Raw genomic sequence first — 17,539 nt, forward strand, 5'->3', positions numbered from 1 at the left:
ACTTAGGTTCCTGAGTTCCTGTTATGCATCAAAACCATTGAGAGAACAGAGAACTCAGTGTGTGTTATTCCATGTAGTTATAGAGTTACAGTCATACCCACGTGGCTGCTTTGGCTGAAAATAGATTCTAGATTGACAAACTCCAGCCACATCTACCTGCTCTCCTGATTCTACCCTCTGGTAAAACCAAAATAAAGCCTTGGGACAAATTTTCTGAGTCCTTTGTTGTACTCTGATTTTGAGTGGTATGTCATTCACTTAAAACACAGGAATCTTTATACGGATGTTTAAGAGTACTACTACTTCATTCAGTTTACTCTTCTGGTTTCATAGCAGGCAGCATTTTGCTAGAATTCAGTATGCATTGTTTCACCAAGGAGCTACTTTCAGCATTATTCCTGCTCAGCTTTAGAAAAACATGTTATACTAACATTTACTGATGAAGACATTACGAAGAGGAATATTTCTTGCTGCAGGATCAGATATGTTTTTGAAAATCTCCAGGTGGCAAAAATTCATTCTTTCATTGCTTGCAAGCAGGAGCTTCATTTGGTTAATTCCTCTGCAACATGATCTAATTAGAACTTTTTGGAATTTGCCTTCTACTATCAATTGCTATAACAAATTATAAATGATTAGACCTAAATAGTCTAAGAAAAAATGATCTTGGTGTGTTTAAATGACTCTACATATAATCTTGGCACACAAGGTTAATGATTTGCTCCATGTTAAACATTAACACCTGGTTCTGAACCGTCTTAAAATTGTGGTTGATATTTTTTTTTTCAAGACGAAGTCTTGCTTTGTCACCCAGGCTGGAGTGCAGTGGCACGATCTTGGCTCACTGCAACCTCTTCGTTTCCCAGGTTCAAGTGATTCTCCTGCCTCAGCCTCCCAAGTAGCTGGGATTACAGGCGCATGCAACAACACCCAGCCATTGTTTTTGATTTTTAGTAGAGAAGGGGTTTCGCTATGTTGGCCAGGCTGGTCTCGAACTCCTCAAGTAATCTGCCTGCCTCGGCCTCCCAAAGTTCTGGGATTACAGGCGTGAGCCACCATGCCCGGGCAAACTGTGGTTGATCTTGCTTCCATGGAAATAGCCATCCTGAAAAGTAAATTCCGCTGGTGAAAATGAGATTAAACTGGCATCAATGAAAAATTTTCACTGTAATTGCAGCCCAGTAGAAAATTAACTGGGAATTGGAATATTGTTTATGCTACATTTCTAATATTTTAATTAAGGTTTAAACATTTCTGTAGTGATGAAAATGGAAACAATGTATAATGGGGAGAAAAAGACAGAAACATAAAAAATAAAAATCATTTATTTAAACAAAAATATACACACAGTGTACAATGAATATGGTTTACACAGAACAATAAAACAAAAATGATATCTTTTAAATGCCAACATAAAATGAGCTATTTATGCCTAGAAAAAATTTCTAGGAATACACATTATTGATTCATCTAAAATACATATATAACATAAAAAGAAAACAAATGCCAACCTTTCAGATGAGTACCACAAAAACCTAAAAGTTAAATGTTAGATTAAATAAAATTATAAAATATCCACACGAGAAGTAGGTGTATACAAAGTATTGTATGTATGCAGTGAAATGAGAGTGCCCATACAGTTATATGCAAACTTTTGAAAGTTTCATAGTTGTTTAACAAAATATTTTTAATGTTGATAGTGACATAAAAACATCACAAGAATTATCTAGATAATATAGCAATATTGCCAAAATTTGAGTCAATGTTGCCTGTGAGTGCAATGGGTCATCATTGATCGCGTCCTTTCATGACCTGGCGGTAATTTAGATGATTGAAGGAATATTATGAATGTATTTACACTGTGAGTGTGAAAGGGCAACATTTTTCTCCCTAAAGAACTGTATTTACTAAAATATATATTTTTTTGGCAAGATGTGATTTATCAGGCAACATCACTTGTATTAGGTCTTCCTTCCCTTGGTACTCACTCTCTGTGGGTACCATACTCAATTGTAAATCTTTTAAAAATTTAAAATTCTAAGTATGCATGCAATCTGTAAAAATTCCAATTCAGGATAGCTAAATTCATTACATTTTTTTTGCTTATATTACCTTACTATTTTTCCTGTCTCCTTGTTATTAATAGCAAGACATATGTTCCTTTTAGAAATGTTTGATTCTCTTATTTGCTTAGAAATAGAATTCAATGAGTGATTAATGTACACCATGATTCAGAAAAACAAATGCAAATTTCCATACATTAACTCTACACATAATGGCTTGCAATATTTTATCTAAAACATTCATTTTATTTTCCCATTCTTAAAGATAGTTTTTGCTATAGGTGGCATCTCTGTGAACGCAGAGCTCTAAATTAAAACTGCCAAAGCAACAAAAGATATAATATATTGGGACTTTATAAGCTAAGAAACATAAATACAGGCGGGAAAAAGCATAGCTTATGTAGATTGCTGCTGGGTTAAATGAATGTGAATTCACACTAAAATTGTCAATCAGCTACACATCTCTCACCAAATCATTCTTTTTGGTCGTGCATAATTTTTAAGGCCTCCAGCTACTATGATGCCTTGTGTTCAATATGTTTCCTTCCCTCTGTAACTGATGATCACAGTTTTTTTAGACAAGTTTCCTAAATCTGTGATAAAAGCTAATTTTTTTCCTAAAAGACTACAAATGGTGCCTCATATATTGAACCAAACAAATGATATACCATCCTGCTTGGAAATCAAACACCTAAAACATCTGTGGTGATTTAGCATAGTGCCAGAATGTAATTTGTTTAATGTAACAGTTTTGGTTTCAATTGAGCTATATGTATTAGAATCTGGGCACAGTAATATGTTACTGTTTTGCCTACTTTTAGCAAATGCCAAAATTATAAACTCCAAAATAGATGGTGAAGTACATTTTTAGTGATATCTGATTGGGCTAACAGTTCCCTGAATTTAGCCCTGAGTTATTGCTTAGACTACAGTTGAATTGCTAAGAATTCTCTGGCAAAGCATTATCAGGAGAAAAGGTGATTTAATAATTTAATTATGAATAAAATATAGTCATCAAATATGACTTTTAACCTAATAGGAGTCTTTAAAGAAGGTAAAAACCAAAACATTTATATAACCAAAATTATAGCCATCTGAAGATAAGGGATTGCATTTGATACTTTTTAAATAATTTTATACTGCCTCCAATAATTTATTTCCTAATAAAAAAAAAGAATATGGCATTCATTGTGTGCTGGTAAATGCTCAACAATTGCCTTTCCAGGAATTAAAATTGCTAGTTTGTAGCAGTTGCCAGCCAGTTTCTATGGTGTAAATACACCCACTGTGGACAGTTTCAAGCTACTAACACCATGTTACTGAATCTGCAGTCAGGAAGAGACCCACAGTAGCACAATATTGTATCCTGTTTTCACTGTAAAGATGTAATAGACCTAAATAGACTCAAGAGTACTAATAAATAGTATAAGGTAGTAAAATAATTGGGAAGTGGTATGTTTTGATTATTACATTGGTTTTTAATGTATTCCACTGTGTTTTATAATTTCATATTTAATAATGGTAATGTTTAACAACTAGCTTACAAAATTTCTGGTACTTTAATTATCAACTTTTATGCATCAGAACGAGCTAGTTCCAGCCCACCAGTGGTATTGTGTCTCTTGGTACACTATCAACTTTTACATAGGGAGAGGTTTGATTTGCTTGGGAAGAAAGGCATTACTTTATACAAATCAGTTTCTCTCCTTTTTTACCTCTTATTTTATGTAAAGTGCCATACATAGCTGAAGGATAAAAAGGAAGTATCCTCCGTCCAAATGCTAGCTTTTAAGCCTTCAGAGTTTTTCAGAAGAGGGGTTAGTCTTATAAAATAAGGGCTGGAGGCTGGGTCCATGGAGCTCTGCCCTGATTGGGCAGTTTGTCATTAAGTACAATTTATCACTTGGAACAAATGGTTGCTCGACTCACTGAATTATGAGGCTGACCAAACTATGTTCAGGGATTGTTTTGGCAGAGTGTAGACAAACCTCAAGGCGATATTTAAAAGCAAAAAGCAATGATATGAGGTGTAAATGAATGGTTTCCTTGTCTTTAAATATGTTTTTCCTAGGGCTCAGTAAATAGCTAATCCAGAATTGATATCTGCATTTAATATCAAAGGGGAACATATTATTTTTGAGCAAAAAAAGAGTTTGGAAATGTCATTTGCTCAGTTCATTTTTTGGCTCAATATGACCTCCTAAAATAGGTCTGCTGGTGTATCTTTTAAGTGAAAATATAGATAGAATAACATGACTGTGGCTGTGTTTGTTCAAGAGAGATTTAAACACTTTAACATTTGCTCTTTGATTTAGCCTTAATAACAAGAAATAGTGAAGTGGTTGTTCAAGAATGAACTGTCTCTCAGGAAAAAAGCAATATTGTTGTCTCTATGAAACACATTTTCTTGATGAAATCCACTTTTAGAAGTTTGCACCAGTACAGGCTTTCTATAAGGAAATGCAGATGACTATGCTAATGAATGAAAATTCATAAGCATTTGTATTACAGTAAGCACTATAATTTGAGACTTCTATATTATTTATTTATTTACTTATTTAAAGATGGAGTTTCGCTCTTTTCACCCAGGCTGGAGTGCAATGGCATGATCTCAGCTCACTGCAACCTCCGCCTCCGGGGTTCAAGCGATTCTCTTGCCTCAGCCTCCCAAGTAGCTGGGATTACAGGTGTGTGCCACCACACCCAGCTAATTTTTGTATCTTTAGTAGAGATGGGGTTTCACCAGGTTGGCCAGGCTGATCTCCAATTCCTGACCTCAGGTGATCTATCCACCTTGGCTCCCAAAGTGCTGGGATTACAGGAAATCCTTGAAATGTCTTTTAAAAATAGAAAACCCTACTGTTGGCTTTCCAGTTAATATTTTTCCATATTTGGGTTAAGTGGTTTGTTTTCAAAAATACAAATAAAAATTATTGCTTATAAGAGTATTTACAAAATGATAAATTACTTAAGGTTTCTTAGAACTCAGACTACCATTTGATATGCTGAATGAGGCTTCATAGCTATTCAAGGAGACCTCTGTCATCCCAGCCTCTCTATCTTAAATCTAATAGGGTAATGAAAATAACCACAAATCCTACCATTTTCAAATGATATTGAACAACTCAAAGGTTGTATTTAATCACTAAAATAAAGAATGAGTTAAGAGAACATCAAGGTAATTTTGTCTATGAATGGATTCAAAGTACACAGCACATTTTCATTAAAAAGGCTGTAAGTAGTTTGGTACCTGCCTCAAGTATAATGCCCACAGGTAATTAGCTAAAATAAAAAATTGATAATTCTAGTATAAAAAGCTCCAAATGCTTATCTAAAATTTGTAGTAATTTGAAAAACTTAACATGGGGCTAGAATCCTTATTTCAACAGGAATCCTAGGCAAGGAGCTATCACATTAGCTATGGGAAGCATAATATCATCCATTGATCATAGCTAAGAGAGGGCTTAATAAGCCTCTGTTATTTTCAAGGGAGATTTATGCTTTGGATAGCATGCTCTTCTACTGAGAAAGGAACAAGAATTTGTAAAATTTGGAGAAAAGTTTCATTCGTTCAGACTTTTGTACTCTTAGTTTCAATTCCAGTGATAAATCCTAATTTCTTTTTAACTAGCATTCTCCCTCAATTTTCATGCATATTTAGCATAGCAATTTGGAGAAGTGACAAGCCACAGGCTAGGAAAATAAGAAGAGATTGTAATTCAAATTCTGCAACTATCTCCTGGGTGATTGGGGGTGATTAACCTTACCCATGTTTGAATACTGGTATTATACAAGATGATTTTTTTAAGGAAACTTCTACTTTGGGATTTTGGAAAACTTATAAATGTTATTTTGCTGAGTAAGGGCAAGGGCAAGTTTGATATTCAGGGCAACAGAAAATAATTGTTTTACTTTATCATTTGTTGTGGTTGCATATGTTTTAAAGGCTTATTAACACACACAAACCTATGCCATAACTGCATGCTTACACCAGGATGACTGCTAAGAAACATCTCAGAGATACCTCACTGACATTCATGAACTTCACAACATAAAGTTCAGGCTGATGGGAATTTTCATTTTGGGTATCAAAATGTTGTTCATTTTTATTTTATTTGTAATTTTAGATCATTGCAGTGTTTTGCTTTATCATTCTATTAAACATTCTATATTGCTACATTCACAGCTAGATCACACAACCCAAGTCAGAGTTCTGAAAAGATGCCATGGTTTTGAAAGGTCTGTTGACCACTTTACTCACTCCATGCATATGCCTGTTGCAAGGGAGGAGTCACACCTTGACTGGATGATAGAGATCATTGTGGAACATACCTGCAAACTGCCTCAGTATTCCAGATCATGAGTTAACTCTACCTAATTGAGTGGCTACACATTTTTTTTAAATCCCTTACATTGATTCTCAGGTTGACTGTGTTCTCATAGGCTATTAAGTTGTATCACAAAAAAAATCTGTTCCTTTTCCCCCTCTCCTCTCTTCCATTTGGTTGGAGAGTGGTGCTCTGTGAATCACCCCTAGTCCTATTGAAATGATCCATGTTTCCTCAGAAACATTTAAATACTCATGAATGAAATTTACACTTTGTGAACCAATCTCAATCAGCTAGGCTCAACACACAGAAGCTTAGAACTAGAAATGACAGTACTGAATCATGTAAGATTTTTTAAAATGGATTTCTTTCAGAGCAATATGCTGACGATGAATTGAAGTAGTTCCTAGATTTTGGGAAACATCTGTGATCATCTCCCCCACCACAAATTCATGACAATAAAAACAAACAAAAAAGACCAAGGTGAAGATTATCCAACTGAAATGTATTTGTGTTCCTGTTTATTAACATGTTGGTAAACTTAGGTGTCAGCTTTTCCATAAGTCCCCTCTGGAGGTCTGTAGTACTTGGGGAAAGCCATCAGCTGTAGCATGTTGAAAGCATACTTTCTGCATTTGATATTCTTCAGTACATTCTCTATGCGGCATCCTTCTCTGGTGAAAGGGGAAAAAGTACAACTTCATGAAACACAGAATAAATAAATATGCTTTATTTGTTTAATGCAGAGTTGCAGCAACCATCCAAGTAAAAATAACAAAGATTCAACTCTACATTTTTTTTTTCCACAAGTGATGATACATCTTACAAAATTAAATCCTAGGCCAGGCCCAATACCATTATTGCCCTCTGAAAGAGATGACTTAAGTCTCTTTACTGTTAACAGACATTTAAAATTTAATAAACTCTTTAAATATAATTTGCTCCACAATACAGCTCCACTTTAGTTTCATAAATATATCTGCCTTTTTATAACATTTCCACAAATTAATTTCTCAGTCTCTTTAAAACACATTAAAATCTATATGTAGCCCTAAGGATGCAGGTTCTAGAAATAAGGCATTTAATTTATTAAGTCTGGCCCTATAGATTTTTAAAGAAAAATTTCATCTCTATTTTATTATTTTAGCTGTGCAAGGAAGAGAGAAAATGGCTTTCTGAACAGCCTGGGCCAAGTCTCAGCTTTATAAAGGAAGAGTGCTTGTCCACGGACAGTACAAAAGTCACAAGTGCTGGGAATGGTACATCAAGACACAAACAAGACCTTGTTAAAAAGAATAGAAAAGTCCTCTGAAAGCCAAATCAACCCAAACAAGAGATATAAACAGGTAATTTAATTACAAAACATAAATAGCCATTCTCTCCATAAAGTTACTTGACAGAAAAGAGTTAATTGCAGCAAAGAAGTAAAACAGGTTAAAAAAAATTTCTATCAGCAGATGGCATCTATGATATTAGCACAGTGGAAATAAAGTCTGCAACCTCCCACATCTCTAGAACTTGTCTCAGGGTTTCAGTGTTTGTGCAAATTTCAGTCTTAATTTCTTTAATAAATTTAATGGGATGAGGACAGGAGGTTCAGAACTTCAAGCTTTCAGGATTCTGTTCTTTGTCTTATTCCAAAGACAGTAATTTAAAAATTCTTCTTGAGCTAGTTAACAGTGGGAAACACTTTTCCATGAACAAAAGAGCAAAATAATCCACCTAATGCATAGTACTTTTTGTTTTTTAGATTTTAGGAAAAACAAACTAAACACAATTTAACATTTTTTAAATTCTGTGAATTTGAAAATGTAAAAATATTACAGCATTGTCCCCATAATTTAAAGTTCATTGTCATTTGTAGAAAAGAAAAAGGAATACAACATAAAACTTATTGGTATTTGGCTAAGAGTAACGCCAGACTTAAAATAAGCCACACAACTAGCAGGTGTGAGCTGACAAGCAGCAAGGCGACAGGATAGAAGTGTCGAGAAGTTGGCTTGTTATCAGTTAGACAGCCTGTTTCAGGATCATCGGATTCATTCAGTGCTCCCTGGGTTTGTCTGCTGTTAAATGAGGGGAAGTTGGGGGGGGGGAAAGAAAATAGTATAGAGTTCACACAGTAAAAAAAATTCAGCCTTAAATATTCTGAAATACAATGCATTATCTTACATAACACAACTCTTTCAGATGAAATCTTATGGTAAATTTCCCCAAATGCATCTTGTGTATTGTTTTCTCATTGTACTACATGGGCAAAGGAATTAAAACAGGAGATTCCTTTAGCTCTTTGTGCAAGAAGGAAGAGAGAAACACTGTAATGATATTCACATGGGTTGATTACATATGTACAAGGAAGAATCAAATAAGCATAACAGCACCAAATCAAGACTTTATGAATACAACTGAAACATGGATTAGCTCATGAAAATAATCTGATAACTACATCTTTAGAAAATGAAATGAGCAACACAGGATGTAGTGAAGCAAACCAATGTGTCTGGCATATTTAAACATACTCTCTACTGGCATTGCACCTATATAATGTATTTAAAGTTATAAAAATGATTTATTGAAATGGCACAATCTTTAAAATGAGTGAGACATCTGACATGCCATCCTTGCCAGCCATAATATTAGTTTAATAAAATCCAACTCAGCATCCTTCTGTTAGTTCAGCTCATAAATTATATCACCTCCTGCTCATCTTCTTTAGATAGGGCCAAATCTATCTCCTATGGACATCTCATCTGAAAAGAGACCCATATTTACAGAGTGATACCACAGAAAATAAAAGACTTCGTTTCTAGATTGTTTACTTTCTGTGTAAATAAAAAAAAGTAGGGGGTTGGTTTATAATTCTGCTTAAAAGCAGCTCCAATTATGGCCAGTCTGAAATATACCATATTGATATAAATTGAAAATAAAATAATTATGCTCTACTTCATCAGTATTCAGAGTATTAAGAATCTCAATCACATTCAGTGGTTAAGGGGGTGGTATATTCTCTATTAGCTCTTCTATGTTTTCAGGCAAAAAACTGATTGTGGCTCAGTCTTATGAAAAGTGGAACTTTTCAAAGGAAACTTCTAATGAAGCTCCTTAGCCATGGCTGATTTCTAGTCCTTCGCAATCCCCAAACAAGTCCTATACAGAAATTTTTGACCAGGCATTGACCACACCAGTGTCAGCATTTACACAAATATCATAATTATTTCATACAATATGAATTAGTGTAAAACACCAAATCAACCATGTTGTGCTGTGCTCTGTTATATCCTCATGGTTTGGTAGAACCTAAGGACTATGCAATCAGTGACAAAGTAAAAGACTGCCTGGAAAACAAATGGTTTACTGAGCAAAAGGGGGTTTATTTTGGATTTGCATTTATTCCTATTGTCAATTGTATGAGTAACTTGGTTACTATTCAACTTTTTCCAGCACACCAGGTAGAAAATGTACAGTATTTTAGGCATTGATATTTTTTAAAGTGACTAAGAAAAGCTCCCCTTACATTATTTCTTCTATTGGCTTCAAATCCCTAATTGTTAATCCCAGAGAAGGAGTTTATTCATTTCTTCAACCCAAAGTTTTTAGTGTCTACTATGAACCAATTGCTGCTGTGTAGGCACTGGGAATACAAGGTTGGATACATCAGATAGAGATTTCAACAATGTTTATTTTTGAGTTGGACGAGCAGGAATAGAAAAATAATAACATCTGATAAAAGCACCATGAAGAAAAGTAAGGCAGGAAAAGATTCATATGTGTGTGAGACAGAGACAGAGAGAATTTTAAATAGGAAAGTTAGAGAAGTTCTCACAAGAAGGTAACGTGATCACAGATTGAAGATAGAAAGGGAAAGAAAGATGTGGATGTTCAAATTAATTTTTTCATTGAGCTAGTGCATTACCTAGTAACTTCCTGATATAAGGGGACTGGAAAGTTTAGGCTGGAGGACAAAGGGGCATGAAGGAATACTGGGAGGGTGTTTTCTGCCTGGCTGGGTCTCAGTGGGAAAGCCCAGGCTACCAGGGGCAGCAGAGAGGTAGGGAGGGAAGTGACCTGAACTAGTGGATGGCAGACCAAACTGGAGGAGAGACTCTACAGTTATGGACCCCATTTCCATTACAGAATCCAAATAGAGACAAGGACACTAAGACCCCTGAGGGTAGCAGTTTGAATTTCCCCTATAAGAACCCCCCAAGATGATCTTGGAAGGAGGGCACATAGATCTGAGGTGGTTCTAGATGGCTCATTGGAGCAGAGGACAAAAGTATGAGAACTTCAATAAATATTGCCAATATGTATCTCATTCTATTAAAATTACTTTTTCATGTATTTCAAAAAGTATATATTAGTAGAATAGCACATATAGAAATAGCTGTGATATAGATCAGAGCACAGACTCCGGAGTCAGACCAGCTGTTTCAAGCTTGGTTCTGCCACTTGCTAGTGGAGTGGCGTTGAGCATGTCATTCAGTATGTCATGTCTCTATTTCCTTATCTGTAAAGTGGTGATAATAACAACATGTATATCATCGAACTGCTATGAAGTAGCTCATGTAAGTCAATTCTTACAAAGTTCTTAGAGAATGCCTATAGCAAGCATTGAATAACTTATGCCATTTGTATATCAATAAATAGGTACATCTTGGTAGCGTACCCAGAAACTTTTTAACTAGTATGTTCCCTCCTGCCTTTTTTTTTTTCCAGAAAAGACTCACAGATTCTGTTTAATGCATGGTAAAGAAAAATATCACCAGGTCCTTGGGAGTAGCAAGAAAATAAAAAAGCCTAAAACATGTACTTTGGAGAGAGGAAAGCTTATTCCCATGGAAAAGAAAAAGAAAAGGAATCTGAACAACTGCTCATCTGAGGGCCATGTGGGTCTCCAAGGAGGCTTTGTAGCACATGCCCTTCCTGTAATCCAGGGGTAACCATTGTTAATCTGACCAATTCAGCAAAGAGGGAAAAGTCAAATTTCACATGGAAGGCTGGTCCATAAACTTGGTTCTGTCCGCGTTGTGTGTCTTGCCCAGCCACTGCGCTGCCTTTATATACAAGTCAGGCACATTCCCCCTCCACTGTGCCAGCCACACCCTCTGGACCATGGGCCAGGGGTCATTTCCAGCAGCAGAGGCTGAGGTCAAGGCAGGGTTGGAAGGAGTTGCTGTAGTGAGTGTTGTGACAGCACTGGCCAATGTAGGGGAAAAAAGCAGCAAGCCAATGCCTGGTTGGGGTCAGTTCATCAGGGTCTGTAAGTCTCCTTCACTGATCATTAGTGCTGAAAGGAACCTCTAGAGGTCATTCTGTGCATTCCTCAACTTCCTTTGGGTCACTTTCATACATGATTTTCCTGCCAGGTCTGATAGATTTTCAAGAAAGAGCATGCCTTCAGCTTCTTTTTATCTCCTAAGTAAGTTCTCCATTTCATTTTTTTTTTTTTTTTGAGACAGGTTCTCTGTCACCCAGGTTGGAGTACAGTGGCGTGATCATGGCCTACTGCAGCTTCTATCTCTCGAGCTCAAGTGATCCTCCCATCTCAGCCTCCCGAGTAGCTGGGACTGTAAGTGTGCACCAACATGCGCAGCTAATTTTTGTGTTTTTTAATAGAGATGGGGTTTCACCATGTTGCCCAGGCTTTTCTCGAACTCCTAGGCTCAAGCAATCCTCCTGCTTTAGCCTCCCATAGTGCTGGGATTACAGGCATGAGCCACTGTGCCTGGCCTCTACTTCATTCTTATTGAGTACTGATACTTTACTTATCAGGCCAATCAGCTAACATTTCAGGGAATAAAGTCAATAGTTTGGTTACTGTACAGTCCATGGTAAACATTCAGCTCCGAATATTGACAGTGCTGAGACTGAGAGACCCTGCTTTAGCATGAGACTCTCTCTATATGTACATATAAATATATCAACTATAACCTATCTATCTAACCTTCTTATCATTTATCTTTAAGGCAGTAGTTTACAACCAAGTGATGTTACCCAGGGACATTGGGCAATATCTGGAAGGATTGTTGGTTCTCATAACTATAGGAGTGGGGGTACTGCTACTGGCATCTTAGCAGGTGGGGCCCAGGGATGTTGCTGAACATCCTGCAATGCATAGGACAGTCCCTGCCACAATCACCCAGCCCGAATGTCACTGCTGGCATAGCAGAGAGGCTGGGCCCTGGCTCTTTGTATTTCATACTTCGCTCTGCCCCTGTGATCCCCTCTTACCTCTCTCTTTCCACATCTCCTGTCTCCATCAGGAATTCTATTACTCACGCAACCCCCATAAACAATGCCCAACTCCCTTCCAGCCCTCAGTTCCCCACAGCCTGACTGATCACAGCCTGCACAGCCAGGCTCACCACTGCCACCCTTCCTCTATCCCTGCTAGTCTACCTTCATAGACATCAAGAGTCACACTGGACCCCTTCCCTTGTATCCAGACCATATATGGTCAGGAAACCATATATTTGTTTTATGATGTCCTCTGCTCAGAGCACCAGGCACCTCCTCCTAGCCACTCCCGTCATGCTCATTCTTACCCTTGTTACTCATAACTAACTTCTCCTGTCCTTTCTAAAGTATGGCTCCAGTAGCATCAGTTTCCTGCTGGAAGTTTCCATGGCTTTTCTAGGCCTGCTGATGAAGTTAAACCCTCCTGGCTGGGGCACCCTCATCCCTGTGTGTACCAATTCTGTCACCTGGAACACACACACACATATACCATCTCTGACTAGTTTGCCCTCCTCACTTCTTGCATCCATCAAGTACCACTGCTTCCAGGAAGCCCTCCAGGTCTGTGTCTCCCTGTCTCACTCATCTTTCTACCTCTTAGAAGCACTTGGCATCAAGCCTGGCACAGGAGGATTTGTCTGAGGCTCACATCAACACGAGGAGGCAGGCCAGCATCCCCACTTGGCTAAATACGAGGGATCTGGAGGCCAAAAGTCTGCCTTCAGATTCTACCTGGCCTCTTAGTTCTGCCTGCTTGAGAGATTTGATTTGTCTCTTCAAGCCTCCATTTCCCTTCTTGGAAAGTGAGGTTAGGATGAATGAGATCGTCCCAACGTAGGTGCACAAAAAGAGCCGGCTTGCAAAGTCCCACAGGTGGGTTGGATAGGACAGATGCTGTGAGCTGAGATATTTTGTGCGCCTATGTTGGCACCTTTTAAAATGTATTTCTCTAGAATCTTTTTAACTAGATAAAGATACTATTCACCTAGAACCTTTTTAACTGGTAGAGATGTATAATCAAACCAAGTTGCAAGCCACTAACCTAGCCCACTGGTGTTCAAAAGTGGATGTACCAGGAGGTGGGTGGAGGAGCAGAGGGCCAGGACATGCAGCTTGATCTTACCAGCAGCAATTGTTTATGTCTCTGCAGAAGAAAGTATTTATGTACCACCCCAAACTATATTTGGGTAAACAATAGTCATAATTATGTCAAGCAGATGACACAGCAATTTGAATTATACCAAATCAATCATGCTGTGGTCTGGTTGCAAAGAATAGTTGAAAATAACTGGTCTATCTCATGCTTGAACAATTCTGGCAATGAGGAGAAAATGCTTTTCAAAGAAGTTCATTCCACCCACAGCCAGCTGTAGAGGGGGCTCAGTCACAGAACATGCATGCAGGCATGTGTTGGGGAGGTAGGGAGAGGGGCAGGAGGAGGCAAGATATAGTTCTTTTTTTTTAAATCTTTCAACTTTCATTTTAGATACAGGGGCATACATGAGTAGGTTTGCTATTTGGGCATATTGTACCTGGACAGTGAGCTTAGTACCCAAAAGGTAGATTTTCAACCACCCTCCCCTCCTTCCCTCTCCCCTCTAATAGTGTGCAGTGTCTATTGTTCCCATGTTTATGTCTGTGGGTGCTAAATGTTTAGCTCCCACTTATAATTGAAAACGTGGGGTATTTGGTTTTCTTTTCCTGTGTATTGTGGTTGCTATTATCGTTAATATTATCCTAGCACTACCTCCTAATCTGTCTAGTTTTAAGATGAAGGTTATCTGCAGAAAATCTTAATAACTTTATTGAAATCTTGATTCCTTTTCAATGTCTCCTGTTAGGAAAAAAGTATAGAATCATCTGTCAACCAATCAATCAATCATCATAGTATAAATATTATATGCTGATTATAAATTTAGCTTAACATATTGGCCACAATTTATCAACATAATAGTAGAGAAATACACTTTCTCAGTGGAGCCACCCTACAGATATTCCTCCTGGCTGAGGAGTAGAGCACTCAAAAGTCTGAAAAGTAATTTGAAAATATCTTAGAATGGTCCTTATTCCAAATATAGGGGAATAATTTATGCCAGATGGCTTTATTTTCTACAACTGCCAAGGAATACTTAAAATTTTCCAGTCTGCATGTTGTATATGTCCTCCAAGTGAAAAATCACTAAATTAAAAGGTTTTTGTTTTTGTTGTAGAGGGGCAGTTTTACAACGGAATTAATTTGTTGTTAACTTCCATCTCTGGAAATCAGAATAACATATTAAAGATGTCTCACATATAATCATCTTATATTCAGCTGGAATTTAAAGCAACATGGCCTAGAGGCTGCTTCAGAACCTAAAGCTTGAGCCCCATGACTGTATCAGAGTAGACACAGGTGACTTTGGGACTGCTTCCTACTAAGAATAGTACAAATGGTCATTTCTTCATAGCCACCAATGAATCTGTAAGTGCCCTGCAAGTGCAAAATGCAAGGGATGTTTTAAGTAATAACATTAGTAACTTCCTCACTAGGAGATTATGACAAATAATTAATCAGTAGCTTGCAAGGTACTCTGGCATTCCAATGTCATTAGTTTTGGCCATCACCGTGGAAGCAAATCACAATGTTGTTTCCACTGAAAATGTGACAAGATCAGACACTTAAGGGCAGTTGTTAAATCTGCAGGATAGAAAATGATCTTTTTTATTTATTTTTTTAAGACCTGTCAAAGCAGTCACTTAAAATAGAAACAAGTTAAAAGACATGTCTCACTTTTAAACACATCACTGCCTACATGAGGAGATATATCCGTAAATATAATCCAATGTGCATGATTTGATGACATTTGCTTATTTCACTTTCTTTTCTGCAAGTATCTATGCTGTATCCTAGATCACAAGTCACACCCATCACAGATACTCTCTCAAATCACTCTGACTTCTAAAAATAAAAGTCAGTCTTCCTATCTTCTCCTGCTGGGTAGTTATTCATTAATAGGTTTGCTATTTGATATCTTATTCCTTTGACTATAGCTATTCAAGCTTCCCAAAGGAAAATTACCAATTAAAACTGAATTGAAAAATCTTTCCTTCTGACCACCAACCTGATTTCCTCCCATGATAAAATGAGAACATTTCACATTTAATTACATGCTTCAAGTTTGAAGCTATGGGTATACCATCCTGAAATTACGAGCCAGGATTTTAGAGCCAATATCTTGCAGAGCTTTATTTGACTCAACATTCATCTGATGGATCAATATTAATAGAGTACCATATTTCAGGCCCTAGACTGTTGAATTGTATCAGATTTAAATCCTGCAGATCTCTGTAAAAATGGATATAATGAATCTGGTATCAATAAGAGCTGTGAGTGTGGCACAAGAAATCACAGGATCATAGATTCTCAGATGTAAAAATGGCTTTAAAAAGTGTTCAAGTTGAACGTACACCTTTTCTAGATGAGGAAATAAATTTAAAAATCTTTCTTAAGTTTCCATAGCAACAAATAGTAAAGAATCTTGAGAACATAGTTTCCCTAATTCACAGTTTGCTTATATCATAGTCTGAGAGGAAATGGAGAAGGATTTTCATTTTCAGTTTAGATCAATGTCCAGGAAGTTAAATAACTCGAAATACTCTAGATAATTTGTTATTTTACCTAAACTTTCCAAAGATTACATTTATAATTAGAATATTAAAAGTAGAGTTTCAGGACTTTTCAAAAACTGCAACTATTTAAATGTTGTGAAAATTTTAATAAGGGAATATCATGAGTGAGATAATTCCCATTGGCCTAAATGTAAGCATAGCCTATGTGGTCATAGGATCCCCAGCCCCATTTAAACTGTCTTCTCTTCTAACTGGATTTCAGAATATAATTTAGAATATATTATGTTAATCACAGGAAAAGCCCCTAAATCAGGAAATTACTCAAAAGACATAAGCCAGTGTCACTGCTTTGAACATCATAGACTGTTTCTAATGATTATGGACAAGTTTGCTACAAAAGAAAGAGCAATCTTGGGCAACATTAAGCAAAATGCCCACTCATGGGAGTTGTGAGTTCTACCCACATGTGTACTTTTCTTGACATGGTATTCTAAGGGAAGGGTTCCTGTAAACTAGAGGATACCAGAGCATGGTAACAAAGGTAATGATAGTGGGGTTTGGGAAACCTGGCAGATCAGGAAAGACTGAAGACATTGAGAATGAGAAAAATCCATTGCACTGGAGAAGAGGAAAATCTATGATTAAGTGGATGTTGATTTCAAATAATCAAATGCTATGTAGTGTAAGGCATAGGCTGCCTTGGAAAGGAGCGCAAGTGTGTGAAGTAGGGAGAGATCGCTTATGTATCATGTCCTATCATGCAATACGACGTCTTTTTAGATATTTTTTTTTTTCATTTACTGCAAGCAGTCGTACTGGTTGGTATTAGTTTTTGTATAAGCTCAAAATGGTTTCAAAATTTGATTGAGTAGCAGATCAGGGCTTTTATCCCTGTCTGTCTAATGAAAAAACCATATTCCTTTCACTTCATGATTGAGATCCCTTAAGCACAGGTTTTCTGCTACCTCTCAGAAGCAGGGAGATGTGGTTTCCTGCCAGTTGTAAGATTAGATTCAGTGACCTCTAAAATTACTTTCATCTTTACTTTCCTGTGATTCTTTGATCCTATGAAAACATAACTGCAGTACTCCAGAGATGCATATTTTTTCTACTAATAGAATACTTGACTGTTCAATAAGAAATAGTGGAGTTGGGGGCAAATTTGAAGAATACAAAGCATGCTGAAATTGTATTTGGTCTCTAAAATTGTTCATGCTCAGTCTTATCTATTTTCAACTTCAATATTGAAAATGAAAACAAAACTACATGAATATATTTAAATGTATTAATTTTTCACTATCA

The 17,539-nt window shown here is 36.8% G+C and overlaps 1 protein-coding gene across 10 annotated transcripts in view; it reads right to left on the reverse strand.

Annotated features, from left to right (window-relative positions):
- Positions 1 to 1,306: 1,306 nt before the first annotated feature.
- The window catches only part of INPP4B (inositol polyphosphate-4-phosphatase type II B), an 813,511-nt gene continuing 797,278 nt past the window's right edge, over positions 1,307 to 17,539 (reverse strand). For 5 of the 10 annotated variants that reach the window (XM_063603916.1, XM_055111865.2, XM_014344746.5 and 2 more), the window contains one exon: positions 1,307 to 7,065. In XM_063603916.1, coding sequence (XP_063459986.1) covers positions 6,933 to 7,065 — 133 coding nt within the window. In that variant the 3' untranslated portion in view covers positions 1,307 to 6,932. Of the gene's footprint in view, positions 7,066 to 7,099; positions 8,458 to 17,539 lie in introns of those variants that run through there. The other 5 variants (XM_024928652.4, XM_034959178.3, XM_055111864.2 and 2 more) reach the window with 2 other exon arrangements.

This window comes from Pan paniscus, chromosome 3 (genome assembly GCF_029289425.2).
Source record: "Pan paniscus chromosome 3, NHGRI_mPanPan1-v2.0_pri, whole genome shotgun sequence".
Taxonomy (NCBI): domain Eukaryota; kingdom Metazoa; phylum Chordata; class Mammalia; order Primates; family Hominidae; genus Pan; species Pan paniscus.